General features: G+C 43.0%; 1 protein-coding gene across 2 annotated transcripts in view; it reads right to left on the bottom strand.

Annotated features, from left to right (window-relative positions):
* The window catches only part of RPAP2 (RNA polymerase II associated protein 2), a 50,699-nt gene that overhangs the window by 35,620 nt on the left and 497 nt on the right, over positions 1-14,582 (bottom strand). For both annotated transcript variants that reach the window (XM_081008658.1, XM_081008657.1), the window contains exons 2-10: positions 12,852-12,897; positions 12,619-12,733; positions 10,631-10,729; positions 9,338-9,403; positions 8,762-8,850; positions 6,380-6,415; positions 3,342-4,275; positions 2,435-2,529; positions 2,145-2,225 (exon numbers count right to left, since the gene is read on the bottom strand). In XM_081008658.1, coding sequence (XP_080864784.1) covers positions 2,145-2,225; positions 2,435-2,529; positions 3,342-4,275; positions 6,380-6,415; positions 8,762-8,850; positions 9,338-9,403; positions 10,631-10,729; positions 12,619-12,733; positions 12,852-12,897 — 1,561 coding nt within the window. The remainder of the gene's footprint in view (positions 1-2,144; positions 2,226-2,434; positions 2,530-3,341; positions 4,276-6,379; positions 6,416-8,761; positions 8,851-9,337; positions 9,404-10,630; positions 10,730-12,618; positions 12,734-12,851; positions 12,898-14,582) is intronic.

The raw sequence follows: 14,582 nt of genomic DNA, 5'->3' as shown, positions 1-14,582 counted from the left end.
TCCCAAGCACTCCCTTCCTGCCACACAGCTGTGCAGGGCCTAAGCAGATCCATGACATCAGGGCAGCTAAGCCAATGGTATCAAGAGAGGTGGGGCAGGCAGAGGGGTCATAGGTTGAAGAGGAGACCGTAAAACTGAAAATGTCAGAAGAAGATGGAAAGAGAAATGCAGAACAGTTGGGGAAGATTCCAGATGTACCTGAACACATGCTCTCTGGATTCTGACAACATGGTACCAGGCTACAGATTACATTCATAACCAGTGAGCTCTAAACAAGCGATTGAACAATTTCATTGCTATCATTTATTTCTCACTCACCTACCATAACATGTTATAGGTGGCTTAAGGTAAAGGGACCCCTGACCATTAGGTCCAGTTGTGGCCGACTCTGGGGTTGCGGCGCTCATCTCGCTTTATTGGCCGAGGGAGCCGGAGAACAGCTTCCAGGTCATGTGGCCAGCATAACTAAGCCGCTTATGGCGAACCAGAGCAGCGCACGGAAACGCCGTTTACCTTTCCGCCGGAGCGGTACCTATTTATCTACTTGCACTTTGACATGCTTTTGAACTGCTAGGTTGGCAGGAGCAGGGACCAAACAACGGGAGCTCACCCCGTCACGGGGATTCGAACCGCCGACCTTCTGATCCGCAAGTCCTAGGCTCTGTGGTTTAACCCACGGCGCCACCTGCGTCCCTATATGTGGCTTACTACTTAATTAAAAAGGAACAGTTGCATCATTTTTCAAGAATGAAAAATGATGAGGTTGTGTTCTTCCTTTCCCCCGACTCTTTCTCTCTCTCTCTCTCTCTCTCTCTCTCTCTCTCACACACACACACAGAGTCCCTTCCAAACTCAGCATATTTCATAGTGAAGTCTTTATTTTTGTGCTTAAAAGAAATCTCCGAAACGTAAACACCAGAAACTCTGCAATCAGAATATACAAACTGCAACTGCCTTCATGTGCAGCTTTAATCTAATGAATTCAGACAAGATTACTTTTAGGATCACAGTGATATTCTGATGGATGTACATATTTGCTTACTTTAGTTTGCAGAAGGTGGGGTTTTTCATTGCTTTGGTAAGGACAGATTGTGAATATGAAGACCAATATAGAACTCCCACTTCCTGAACCCTTGAAGCAACAACAACAAAGCCAACACAATTTGCTAAACCTTTGAAACCCAGGACTGGAAGCTTGGTTTTAACATGAAAAACAAAAATAAGAAAATTCTGAGTAAAGATATCAGATTATGGGCAAGATGCCAGATTTTACACTACAAATTCTCTATTATTTCAGATGTGCACGCTAGGTAAAATAAGCATGCTTTTGAATACATAGGAGCCGGATTTAGCCTTCAGCCACCCTGCTTTAGGAAACTTGGCCGGACACAATGACCCACAAGTATCATTCCAACTTTAGGACTCTAATTCTTTACCCATGTTCTCACAATAAGGGATAGTAGCTTGCAACTCACTGGTGCCGCTTAAGAATCATAAAGTTGGGATCACAAAGGTCATCTAGCCCAACCCCATGCAATGAAGGAATCTTTTGCTCAATGTGGGCCTCAATCCCACAACCCTGAGATTAAGAGTCTCATGTTCTACCGACCGAGCTATCTCAGCAGTCAGCTCTGAGAGTCTTTTCTGCTGCTAGGATTTTGTTAGCCAAAAACCTGGAAAACACAAGAAGTGCCAACCGTGGAGGAATGGCAGATGAAGATGATGGATTTTTGGGAGCTAGCCGACCTGACCGGAAGAGTCCGCGACCAGAAGGAGGAGGAGTACCAGGAGGAATGGATGAAATTTAAAGACTATTTAGCTAAATATGTTAAGATAACTTAAACAGAAATACTTGCAAATACCAGATTGGCTTAGGAATTAAATATGTGATGTTATAGAATAATATGTTTAAAGTTAATATGATAAGAAAGAAAGATGTTAATTGACTAAGTAAATTTTATGAGAAATTAGTTTTGGAAAACTCTTACAATGATATACATTGAAACTCAGCCAGGGGGATTCGAGGAAGTCACCTAACAATGCTAACAATAGTGGAACAATTATAGTTAGGATTTATGTTTGTTTGTCTATAAATTTGGAAAATCAATAAAAAAAATTTTGGGAAAAGAGTCTTTTCTGCTTACCTGAACGTCTTAACGAGATCTTTAAGTTCACTGTAAACATCCCCAAGAGGAATCCGAAGAGGGCCCAAAACAGCAGGCAAACTGGAAAGAAAGCAAAATCAGGCCATTTATTAGCGAATGTACTCCCTTGAGAACACTGGTCATGAATGGTTAATTAAAAAAACTATATTTAGCTTTGCTGGACTTTAGCCTACGCTCGCAATTTAGTCTCACCCCTTAAGTGATTCTCCCAATTCAACAAATGGCTCCCTTCTGGGTGTCTGAACAGCAGGTGTGAAAGAAGTACTTACACTTTCCGAAGCTTTTCGAGGACAATCCGTGTCCGAATCTGCTGCTGAGCTTTAGAATCTACAAGCGGGAGGGCAGGGGGCCGCTGATGATCACCCTACAGGGCACAACAAAAGTATTTTTTTTGGGGGGGTGACATAAAATATGGTGCACAGGAGGGCCATAGCTCAGTGGTAGATAATCTGCTTTGCATGCCAAAGGTCCCAGATTCAACCCCCAACTTCCCTAGGTAAGGCTGGGGGAAATCTCTGCCTGAAACCCCAGACAGCCTCTACCAGTCAATGCAGACAATGCAAAGCTAGAAAGACTAACGTTTAACATAGGAAGCTGCCTTATACTGATTCAGAGCAGGGTTTCCCAAACTTGAGTCTCTGGCTGTTTTCGGACTACAATTCCCATCATCCCTGACCACTGGTCTCGCTAGCATCAGACTTCATTGGATACTAGCTACAGTTGGCAAAAACTTGTAATGTAGACCATTTTCAGTTCCAAAAAGGGAAGCAGGAGGTGGGGTGGAATTTGCACGTGAGAATGAAGGACAGTGTGTGAACAGACAGGAGGCAGGCGTGCACCCAAGGCGTTGCTCCTAATCTTTTACCTTCATTGTTACATCTGCATTGTTATTGTTGTATTTGACAATGAATCTAACACGCACCTCAATTTTCAAAACCTCAAAATCCAAAAAAGTATCTGCTGACGAATGTAAACACGCCATCAAATCTAATGCGTGCCCTAATTTTCACGGTATATTTTGGCCAAATAAAGGTGTGCATTACATTCGAGTAAATACGGTATTATTATTATTCGGCTTTGATGCACAGAGTTCTTTCATAAATCAAGGTTTACAAAAAGACTGCTTTTTTGGGGAGGAGGGGGTGTGTGCATGTCTTTCTCCAGCAAGATACTTACATTGTCATTGCTGTGATGCTGCTCCCCTCTCGACCGGGTTGCCAGATCTTCTTCGCCTAAGGCGAAGTTTCCTCTGTAAAATTCCTGCACCTTTAACTCTAACTGCGAGGTCTCTTCTTTCAGTTTCTCGTAGCTGGGTATAGGTTTCGCTGCTGGACTCGAGGCCTTGAAAGGCAACGGCTGGCTCAGAGGGTTCTGGGCGCCTCTCTCAGAAGCGGCCTTGTTAGGTTCATCAACACTCTCCAAGTCATCCTCGTCAAGCTCCTCCTCTTCCTCATGGCCAGCTGCCGGAGAGGTCTGTGGGGCATAGGTGGCTGCGGCGTCGCTGCCGTGGAGGAGCTTCACCGTTTCCTCAGTCTTCCATTCAGTAAAGGTCTGCCTCAGCCCTTCTAGCAAGCTACATTTGGCAGTGGGGGGGTTGGCTGGACCTTCCCAGCTAGGCTTTGCAGTCTGTTTCGATTTGGCAAGCAACCTTTTAAACAGTTCTGCCCCTTTTGGGCTCACACCCAGGAAAACTACTTGCGAGCTGCTGGAGCTATCTCCAAAGCCTTCAGAGAGCCGGACAGTTTCAGAAGTAGGACTGGATAGAGAAACAGGAGCTCCTTTAATCCGAGAGCTATCCAGAACATTTTCTTTTCCTCGAGTGTCTAATTTGCACCGACTTAACTGCTCTGCGGCATCATCAATTGAGGCGTCTGCATTGCTAGGTTTGGGTTGTGCTCTCCGCATGCACTTCTCTTTGAGAATACCCTTTCTGGGCAATGGATGTACACTCTTTTCTTGCAGAACGGAGGATATGAATTCTTGTTCGGCCTCACTGCTGCTCTCACTGTCTAAGCTGGAGTCGCCCTGGGTCGCTGCTGGAAGAGGGTTTTCAATGTCTAAAGTGTTGATTGCTTCGTTGACTAATTTTACTTCCTTCCCAGAGTGGCCACTGTTGGGGGTGGGGAAGCAAACAAATATAAAAACACATTGACAAAACAAAAAAGGATAAAATAAGTGAAAGGAGAATCTGGCAGCTATAAAAGCATCACAGCAACTTTCAGCGTGGCTGCTCCCGTTCTACGGAACAGCATCCTGTAGAGATATGGAAGGCACCCATTTTCTGCAAATAACTGATTCATTTTTTGTTTGTTTGTTTCAACAGGCTTTCCCAGCTGAGTGAAAAGGTTTCTGCTTTAGGTGTTCGTTTTGCATTGATTCTAAACCCATTTTCATGTTTTAAAATTTGTTCTTGTCACTATTTTAGCTGTTTTTATGGTATGTCTTGAGGCAAGCCATAAATCAGGCATAGGCAAACTCGGCCCTCCAGATGTGTTGGGACTACAGTTCCCATCATCCCTGCTGACCACTGGTGCTGTTAGCTAGGGATCATGGGAGTTGTAGTCCCAAAACATCTGGAGGGCCGAGTTTGCCTATGCCTGCCATAAATTAATAACAAACAAACCAACAAGCATGTTTATTAACTAGAGATCTGAAGAGAGAGACGGTCTTCACATTCATGACAAGTGTGTTTTCCTAGGGAGGGAGTTACACCGAGTACCACCACTGAGAAGGCTCTCTTTTTCTCTCTGCCATTATCTATACTACACTTTTCACAGAATCATAAAATTGTAGAGCTGAAAGGGATCCCCTGCAATGCAGGAATCTTCTACCCAATGTGGGGCTCACATCCATGACACTGAAAAGCACCATTGTGCCATTTTTAATAGTCGTGGCTTCCCCCAGAGAATCCTGGGAACTGTAGTTTGTTAAGGGAACTGAGAGTTGTTAGGAGACCCTCTCATAGAGCTGCAAGTCCCAGAGTTCCCTGGAAAGAAAGACGGACAATTAAACCACTGTGGGAATCGTAGCTTTGTGAAGTGTTTCCTAACAACTCTCCAGACTTAACGAACTACAGTTCCCAGGATCCTTTGGAGGAAGCCATCGCTGTTTAAAGTGGTATGTTACTGCTTTAAATGCATCGTGCAGATGGGTCCTCTCTCTCCCTAGCTGCCACCTGCCTCGCTTTTGACAGCAGCGTCACCCAGAGGAGAGCCCCAGATGATTGATGCTTTCTGCCAATGGGCAGGCTGATGTGAAGGCAGGCATTCCCTCTGAAGTACTGTATTGGCCTGAATATAAGCTACACTTTCCGCCCCAAATTCTGTTTGTGAAAAGTTAAAGTGCAGCTTATATTCGGAACTGAGCGCTGCCCGTCCACCTCCTGGCTCTACTGCCCTGAACGGGGGGAGCGGCCGGCGACAGCTTGGGGAGGTAGTGCTGGGAGGCGGGTCACACCCGTAAATAAGCCTTGAATTTTAAAGATGCGTCTTATTTGTGGGTGCGTCTTACATTTGGGCCAATAAAGTAATTTTGTGCATGGGGATAAAGTGTACCTAAGCAACTGGACCTTTGAGAAACACCAGTTTAATAATTTCTGGATTTGTAAAGAAAGGGATTTTTAAAAGACCAAATAAATAGATCCTAACTATTTCTATGACAACAAGCACTGCCCCCAGTGATATACTAGAAGAGCAACTGCTGTGAAATTGCATTCTGCTCTAGATGCAGACGAAGTACGGACCACTAGAAACCAAGCAAAATAAAGCCATTGAAACACACACACACAAAACCCACCACAGATTGCAGATCCGGCCAAAGCTTTCTCTCTCCTTTTAAATGAATACAAAACCAGTGGATCTGCCCATTTGACATTTTACCTGAAGATGTAAACAAGCTTTCGGCACATATAATTGGTCTCATTTCAGTTACAAAGAAAGTCACATACAAAACACCGATGCTTCGGGCCCGAGAGCAAACACTGTGCTTGTGTCATGTTTCAACAGGTCCGATTGTGCCGCAGCACTAGGGGCAGCTGTAAATCATACAGATCAAACAGACCCTTCGCCATCACAAAAGGGGGAAACAATCAAGGCAAACAGCTCTTTCTGGAGGCCGGCAAGAGCCGTGGCCGTGTGACAGAAGAGAACAGGAAATCAAAGACTTCTTTCAACCAGATTGTGGATACATAAATGAAACCACCACTTCTACCGTACCTTTCCCCATCCTTCAGCAATTCAATGTCTGGTGGCCTTGGAAAACAAAAAAAGTGCATTTTAGAAATTAAATTGATTTTGAGCAATGATTCGAGAACTGGGGTTTACAGCTAGAGTAGTCTGGCAATGATTTAAAAGGTTTATCATAGACCTGTAGAGTTGGAAGGCACCCTGAGGATCATCTAGTCCAACCCCCTGCAATGCAGGAATAGGCAGCTGGATCAAACCTGCAACCTTGGCATTATCAGCACAGTGCTCTAACCAACTGAGCTATCCAGGCTGGTAAACAACATTAACCCACCTAATCAGATCCAATAATTTGGGGAGAGGAGAACCACTGCTAATGGTCAGTTCTGACCTGCACGTTTACGTGCCTAAAGGCACATGAATAGGAAGCATCAGGATAAGTTTGAAAAACATACAGCACAGCATGTTTACTCAGAAGTAAGTCCCGCTGCTTTCACTGGTGCTTACTCCCCAGTTATGCATGTTTAAGACTAAAACTTGAATCTTCAAATAGCTGGGCTAAGAACGGTAACAGATGACAGAGCAGGGTAGCAGCACTTATCTGACCTCCAGGAAGATGGGTCACTGCTGCTGTTTGCTGGAAGAAGAGTGGGAGGGGCAAGGGGCCGGTCAGAAAGGTGCAAACTCACTGGCAATGGAACTAATACAGTACTGACCATCACCCTATCCTGATGTCTGCTACTGGCTTAGAATGTATTGGGAGAAAACAATCCTAGCCAGAAATGTTCTTTGCATCCATTCCAACTGCTCAATTTGGACCTGATGGCGATGGGGCAGCATTATGCTGGAGGCGATTCCAAAGGCCATGGAAGAACAATGCAGTTCCAGGTGAAAATGTGCTCTTACAAAGTATTTGGGGGGGGGGGGAATCCTTAAAGTATCATAAAAATACCTAATGCTCAGCAGCTCTTTCTGATATGACTCTGTGATATGTCAGGAGTTGTCTTCATTTCCATGTTATTTTGTCTTTAGAAAAACCTTTTTGGGTGCAACTATTCCTGGATCAAGGACTATATGTGTTGGCAATGATTTTTTTGCAATGTGTTTAGCATCACTATTGGGTGGGAGGTGGGCAGGTTTCTAAAGCTGGCATCATTTAAATGAAAAAAAAAAAAGCCTCGCAGCAACATACTTTTGGATACTGCACTTATCTCAGAATAACTTCATGCAATTCAAGTGAAGTTTTACTTTTTTCGTCTGAAAGCACAAAAAGAAAATGTTCTTCCAACTTCTGGAATTTAGAAATAATCTATTCAGGACTGATACCTAGTAATAGATTATTGGTTCTGATTTTTTAATCAATATCCACATGTGTTACCTGGAACTGGCCTTTAATAAGGTGGTGGGGTTTTTTGCTGTATTTCTGTGGCATTTTGCCTCCGAATAGTGAGATGGTGACACCCAGTGGCAACTTGGTAATTTGCAAGTCACAATTTTTCTCTTTAGCCTAGTCAGATTCCTTTCCTACCTCCTAGGTTGACTAGGTCTACTCTAAGAGTCTATTAGGCAAGTGTCCTGTTTCCAAAGACTGAATCACAGTCCCCTTTGGTATTGTTGCTAAAATTAGGACAGCTGCTCTAATAAGATTAGGCAAGGTAATCCTGCCTTTAAAAAGACAGATACAGTAGATTTGAGATGGGGCCTGATCCAGCAGAGCTGGAAGGAGCAGACCTAATGCTCACAACAGGAGGCAGATCCTGGGGGGACACATAGCCTCCCACTTTCCAAAGGGTTTCACAAGACCCAACAAACAGCTGATCATTAGGCCTTGGAAGCCTATGTGCATACAGATTTGCACAGGGCTTGGCAGGCACTGCTGATCAGATCAGCCCACAAACCACATTTCAACTGAGCCATTACCTGCCCCAGACCCAACAAAACTCTGGCTTCAAAGTCACCAGCAAAACCATTCACCCAGGCTGTTAATCTGCTACATGTATGAAATCAGGTGTAGGGTGGGTGGCCATAGGCATGGCTTGGCCAAAATGGCCTTGTGGGGCCACATGGAGAGGCTTATGCAAGTGGGTCAGAGGTTTGCTACCCTCTGCCTTAGCTGGATATTCCTGAACCAAGTTCCTCCCTCAGCTCTTTAAATACAGTCATGCAGTTCAGCTAGATTGACCATGCTTAAGAGGTTAATAAGGGTTTGAGCCTGCTATTGCACCTGAATAGCCAGCTGGAAAAAAAATCTTCTCCATCCCTGGGCTACATCTTTTGACAAAGGGTATTATCTTGAAATGCACTGAAAAGAAAAGAATAGTGTATTTTTCTACGCATGTTTTTGGTGTTGTTTTCCTTTCAAATGATGCCCAAGAACAAAACCCTGGGCCTAGCCAAACAACATTATCCAATTACCTTTCTTCTTCTCGCAGCCACACAGGACTTTTTGAAATCTGAGCTTCGAAGTATTTTGATGCTCTGTAGCAGAAGTTACTGCAAAAACACTGCCCCCCCCAAGAGAACAGCAAATGTCAGTTTTATACTTAACAAAATAGATATAAACTTGATAAAAACTTTGATAGATTGGTGAGTGTGAAGAATCAGCTAACACACTGAATACAGATTATTAACACTTTAAGACCAGTTGCTAAGAACAGGAAGTAGGATGCAATGCAAGAGCAATTATTCTCTGCCTCTGAGTTGCAATCTAGTCATGTGTCCATGTGTCACAAAGCTCAGCAAATCAGCTTGTACTGACTTCATTACGCTGCAAGTTGCTCTTTCTGTGGCTCTGAATTGGTAGGGCATGAAGAGGTACTTGGCAAAGGAACTTAAAGAGCTGAAGAAGCCAACAGCAGCAAGAAATAGCAACCCAGAACCTTGCATGAGCCAGCATTACACCTCTAGAGCCCTCGGCAACACTGAACCAATTTCTTGCTAAACAACAATAAACGAAGAAATGATAATGTAACAAACAGCTTTTAAACTTACCTTTCTTTCAGTAATATCATACACTTTGTTTGTTTTGGTTGATATTTTGTACTTTTGTTTTGGCACCTAAAAATAAATAAATCACAAACACTGTTTTGCAAATGTGTCAGTGCTCCCTTTAGCATTCCTCTCCTCTAAAAGAATATTCCATAATTAACACTACTGATCAAACCACATTATGTTGAACTGAGCTTCTTAAACCACACTTTTGAAAATTGCTGACATTTTTTGTTTAAATGCTGAGGACTTCAGCTTGCATTTGAAGTCTTGAGACGTGGAGAGCAACATGCTGCCCCACCTAAGCTATATCAATTTTTAAAAATACAAATCCTTACCCTCTGTAAGAAAAGCCAAATACCTGAATTGGACACAGCAATGAACTATGGTGCATTGTTATGTACATGAGCCTTGTGCTCCTCTGGTGCAACTGCAAGATCAAAAGCTTTTGCTTCCATTTTTGATCAACCATAGTTTAGCATTACATCCAAAACCTAAACTGTGGCTAATATTAACTATGGTTTATTGAAACATGCCAGCTTCATAAACCAAGGTTTGAAGTTGGCTTGTTTGGGTAAATCATAGTTAAGACTAACCACATTTTGTCTGAATTCAAACCTAATGCTAAGCTGCAGTTAGTCGAAAATAGAAGCAAAAGCTTTTGATCTCCTATCTTGGCCACACTGGGGAGGGAAAGGTGGCCAATGTGCAAACAGATAATCTTGACTCAAGTCTCCCGTTTTAATTACTGTGCTGTTTTAATGGGATTGCTTTATTGCATATTTTAATTATGGATCTTTATATGTTGGTGTTTTGATGAGACTGTTTTATTGTTTATTTTAATTGGGCATTTTAATTATGGGTGCTTGTATTTAATGCTCGTTTAATTGGGTTTTGTTCTTGTAAACTGCTTGGGCATTAAATGGCATATAAATTAAGTAATCATCTAAAGCTGTGGAGCCCTGGGTTCAAATCTTCACTTAGCCAGTTAGCTTACTAGGTGACTTTGGCCAAACCACTGTCTCTCAACCAACCTTCTCCAACATGGTGCCCTACAGAATTTTGAACTACAACTTCTATCAGCCCTAACTACTGGCCATGCTGGCTGGAGCTGATGGGAGTTACAGTCCATATTATCTGGAAGGCATCAGATTATGGAAGGCTGATCTACACAAAGATGACCAAGGATTCCTGTCCATGCACCAGTGAAGTTCAGTTGACCAGACACCACACTCCAACTCAGGAAGACAGATGCAAAACTGCAGAAATATAAAGAAGCCACTCATAGATGCTTACATTCTGTAGCCTCTTTCGGCATATGGGGTAGCCACACAACTTGATAATAAAGCGTTCTTCCACAACATCCTTATAGTGAGGAGGTGTTATAATCTTCCCCTGAAAATATGAAAACACACAGATGTAAGTTACAGGGTACTGCCTTGAAACTCAAAACAAATAAAAAGTTTAGAATAGGAAAAAGCGTTTTCGAGAAAACAAAGCAGCAGAAAATTGGAAAAGGAACAGAAACTGCGAACAATGACAAAGGGAGTCTGTCTTTTAGATTCTCTCTCTAATTTTTTTCTGAATGAAAACAAAGAAGCAACAACTGCTTTTCCTCTGGCAGGATGGAACAGAACAGAGACCGCTTAAAATATTTTGCATAAATGATGCACATCTTCCAGCTGCCATCACTTGTGGTGCTTATATGCACGACTATGTAATTATGATTACTCAGAAGTCACATTTTCTTCAATGAGGCTTATTTCCAAGTAGGTGGCTGCAACATTCAATTTGATTAGGGTCGCCCAGCAAGAGTGCAATGTACCTTACTCTCTTAGAAGGATTTTAAAGAATGAAAAATTAAGTTCTGAAATTGTAATAAAACATTGTTTTGTTTGTTTTTACTGGAAGTCATTTTCATGGAAATCCATGGAGTCTCCCACCAACACCCAAAGGAAAAGTGCCTCAGATTGGGCTGTCAGAATATGTAGGAGCCCTGAAAACTAAGAGTCTGAGTTACAAACAAGGAAGTCTCCCATTTCAGACTCATCTCCATGATGAACTCATTGTGCAGCCTTAGAGAAGTCACTATCTTCCCACTTCAGTGCATCCATCTGCAAAATCGGGGAACAGAAAATGCCTTACAGCAATGATGGGGAACATCAGGCCTGCAGGGGTGGGGGACAAACTCTAGGTCTGTCTGTCTCTGGTCCTTGGAGCTCTCCTCATACCACGTCCCTTTTCTACAAGCCACACCCCTTGCTGGCACTGTTTCACACTTTGAGTGTTTATGCCTGGCTGGAATATGTCCTTGAACTCTGATAATGCCTCTTGTTTGTCTGGATGGGATTACAAATATCTGATGGGACTCCGTAGTATCTGTTACTCCCTCAAATCTTCCAGGACACCTGCTGCTTGCAAGAGAGGAGCAAATAAAGCAGGAGTGGTGTGTCCAAGGCAGCCCGTGGGCTGAAAATGCCCTGCCCTAAGAGAAGGCATTAATATGGGTTGTTTGGTAGAGACCAAAACTCTTTTCAGGGTTGAGGAGATCTAAACAATCATCTGACACCACAACCCTATGCATGCCTAGTCAGATGTAAGACCCACTTTGTTCAAGGGGACTTACTCCCACATAAGGGTGTATTGGGTCGCAGCCTGAACTGTACAGAGTAGCATTAAAAAGATCAAGGAACTCCCTAACTCCTAAGCTCTGTTCTATTTCTACCACAAGCAATTTACTATGACTGGAAATCTTGAATGTACCACTCTGGGAAAAGCTGGTCATACTTCAGGACCATCCACAGTGTGCCATATTTTTAAAATTCCACCCTCAAGCTTGTCACACTATTTCCTGTTTTAAGCAAAAGAAGACCCCTCCTTTGTCCCAACTTTGCTACCGTATCCTGCCTTAATGAGCTACGATTTAACTAAAATCAGAGAAACTTAGGTTAGCCACAAGCAGTCTGTAAGTTTCTAATAGGTATATGCATCTCTGCATGAAAATTGAAGGGACAAAGAATGCAAACGTAAGATGCGCCTTTGATTTTAATGGGACTTGTGCACTGGAACACAGAATGCTTTCATTCAGTAAGCCTCATTTAAAACAGTGGGACTCATTCCTGAGCAAACACGGAAGTGCATTGCTAAGTGTCTGCAAACTACGTCTGGACTGGGATGAGTGTGCAGATGATATACAGGAGGCTGGCAAAAGCTTATCCAACAGTAACAACAAACTTTTTGAAACACAAAGCAGTATTAAACTTGCCAAGAAAAAGAGGACCTACACAATCCACAAGGAATTCTTCCGTAATATCTTCTTCCAACAGACGTTCGACAGCCTGCAAGGCTTTTCGCTCAGCTTCAATCTTCTTTCTAATGGCAGCTTCAAGCGCCGCCTTCCTACAAGAGAACAAATTAACCATATGAATAACACAAGGTATAGGAAACCTGTGGCCTTGCAGATGTTGTTGGTTTAACAGTATTTGGTTTAACTATGCTATGTTTAGAGATATGATACCTTTGTGCAGCATCTTCATTTTTCAAAGCACTCGACTGTTTCTTTCCTAAAAATAATAACATGCAAACAAATGATTATACTGACTTAAGACATTTGGGGAATACTTTTCATGAGTCTCTTTTCAAAAAAAGTGCTTTCATGCATTTTAATGCATTTAGTACATTGGTGTCTGCTTATAGAAGTTTGTGAATTGTATTATACAGGTGTCTGGAAACGAAAGTTCTCTATAATTATGTATGCAAATACTGAGAGAAAAAAGCTGAATGTACACTGCAGAAGCACGCCATAAAGCATAAGGAGACTTTTGCAATTTGTCTTTGGCTGCATGTGTAATTTTAGAGCGAACTTTTACCATCTGCAAAGATGACTACTTGCCCTACAGAACAAGAGTCCAGGCAAATATGCAACACCACTAACTGCCAATTAATATATTTGAACCATTATCACATACACAGTTTCAGGAAAGTTAAACTGTGGAAAAAAGTTGTTTTTACATGTTTACTGCCCAGGCTTGTTTACAGAAGGCCATCGTAGCCCAAATTAGCAATACTGAATGCATAGATGGAAGATGGGTAAGCTAAAAGGCTATTATATTATGCACTCATAAACAGAATTGAAATACTTTACAGGACCAATCACTTCATTGGCAGAGTTGCCAAGTCTCTGTCCCGGTGTTGCTCCTTTAAGTGGCAGCCTCAGAGGCCAAATTTAAGCAAGTGATGCTTTCTCCTTCTATCTCTGTGTTAGGAAAAGTATCATGGGTTAAAATTTGTTCCAGTCCTATTAAAGGGCCAGGACTAGGCTAAGCAGTATTTCAACATTTTGAAGAACAGTTTGCATGAGCCTATTTATTATACCTAAGTAAATGGGCACCACCTTACACGTATGACCCATAAGAGAATCCTGTGCACATGACGAAGCCCTGCCGTTTCCCTGAACGCCACCCTTGTAAATTGAGGTCCTACGTTTTATTTTGGCAAGGCCGTTTTCTGACAGCAGAGTTTAACAGGTGCTGTACATATCTCCTCATGTAGCCGTGGGCAAAGGCAGAAAAGCACCGCCCGGGGGGGGGGGGGAGTCGATTAACTCACCATATATATGCAGCGCTTTCCGCTTAGCTACAGTCTGGCCCGATTTGAGTGCGTGAGCTTAATTGAAAGCAAGTCCTATGGCTGTGTTGGGTGAGGTTCCCCTGCCCCTGATGAACTGGCAGGTGTGCAACACAGAATCCTGTAGAGTTTGAAGGGACCCCAAAGGCTGGTCTATCCCAACCCTTTGCAGTGTGGGAACCACAGCGGAATGAATCATCCCTGGCAGGTGGCCACCCAACCTCGACCCCAGCCATGTTTTGCAGAGGAACATTTCCCACAGGAAACACTCAGTAGAAACTTTATAGGGAATTGCCCTCTTAAGAGCACAAACCTATGCCACATTTGTCAAAAGCAGGGACCCATCCTATTCAGTGGTGGTCGCTTCCTAGGAAAGCAAGCCCAATGTTAAAAACCGAAGCACACAGCAAAAGGAGTTTGGGTGGACTTAGCAGGCGCCAGGCATGCATGTAAATCCTCAAAAATGAGTAAAAATTCTCGATCAACTATAGTTCTGCCCACCACACCCACTTACAAAAAAACAACTTTGGGGGCTATCTCCCCCCCCAAAAAAGCTCAACTTTCCCAACAACAAAAAATCCTGGCCATGCCCATACTGTAAACTTGAATAAAATACGGGGGG

This window comes from Podarcis pityusensis (genome assembly GCF_964106645.2).
Source record: "Podarcis pityusensis genome assembly, chromosome: 6".
Lineage (NCBI taxonomy): Eukaryota > Metazoa > Chordata > Lepidosauria > Squamata > Lacertidae > Podarcis > Podarcis pityusensis.
The sequence above is the reverse complement of the archived record's forward strand: the minus strand, read 5'-3'. Positions and strand labels throughout refer to the sequence as shown.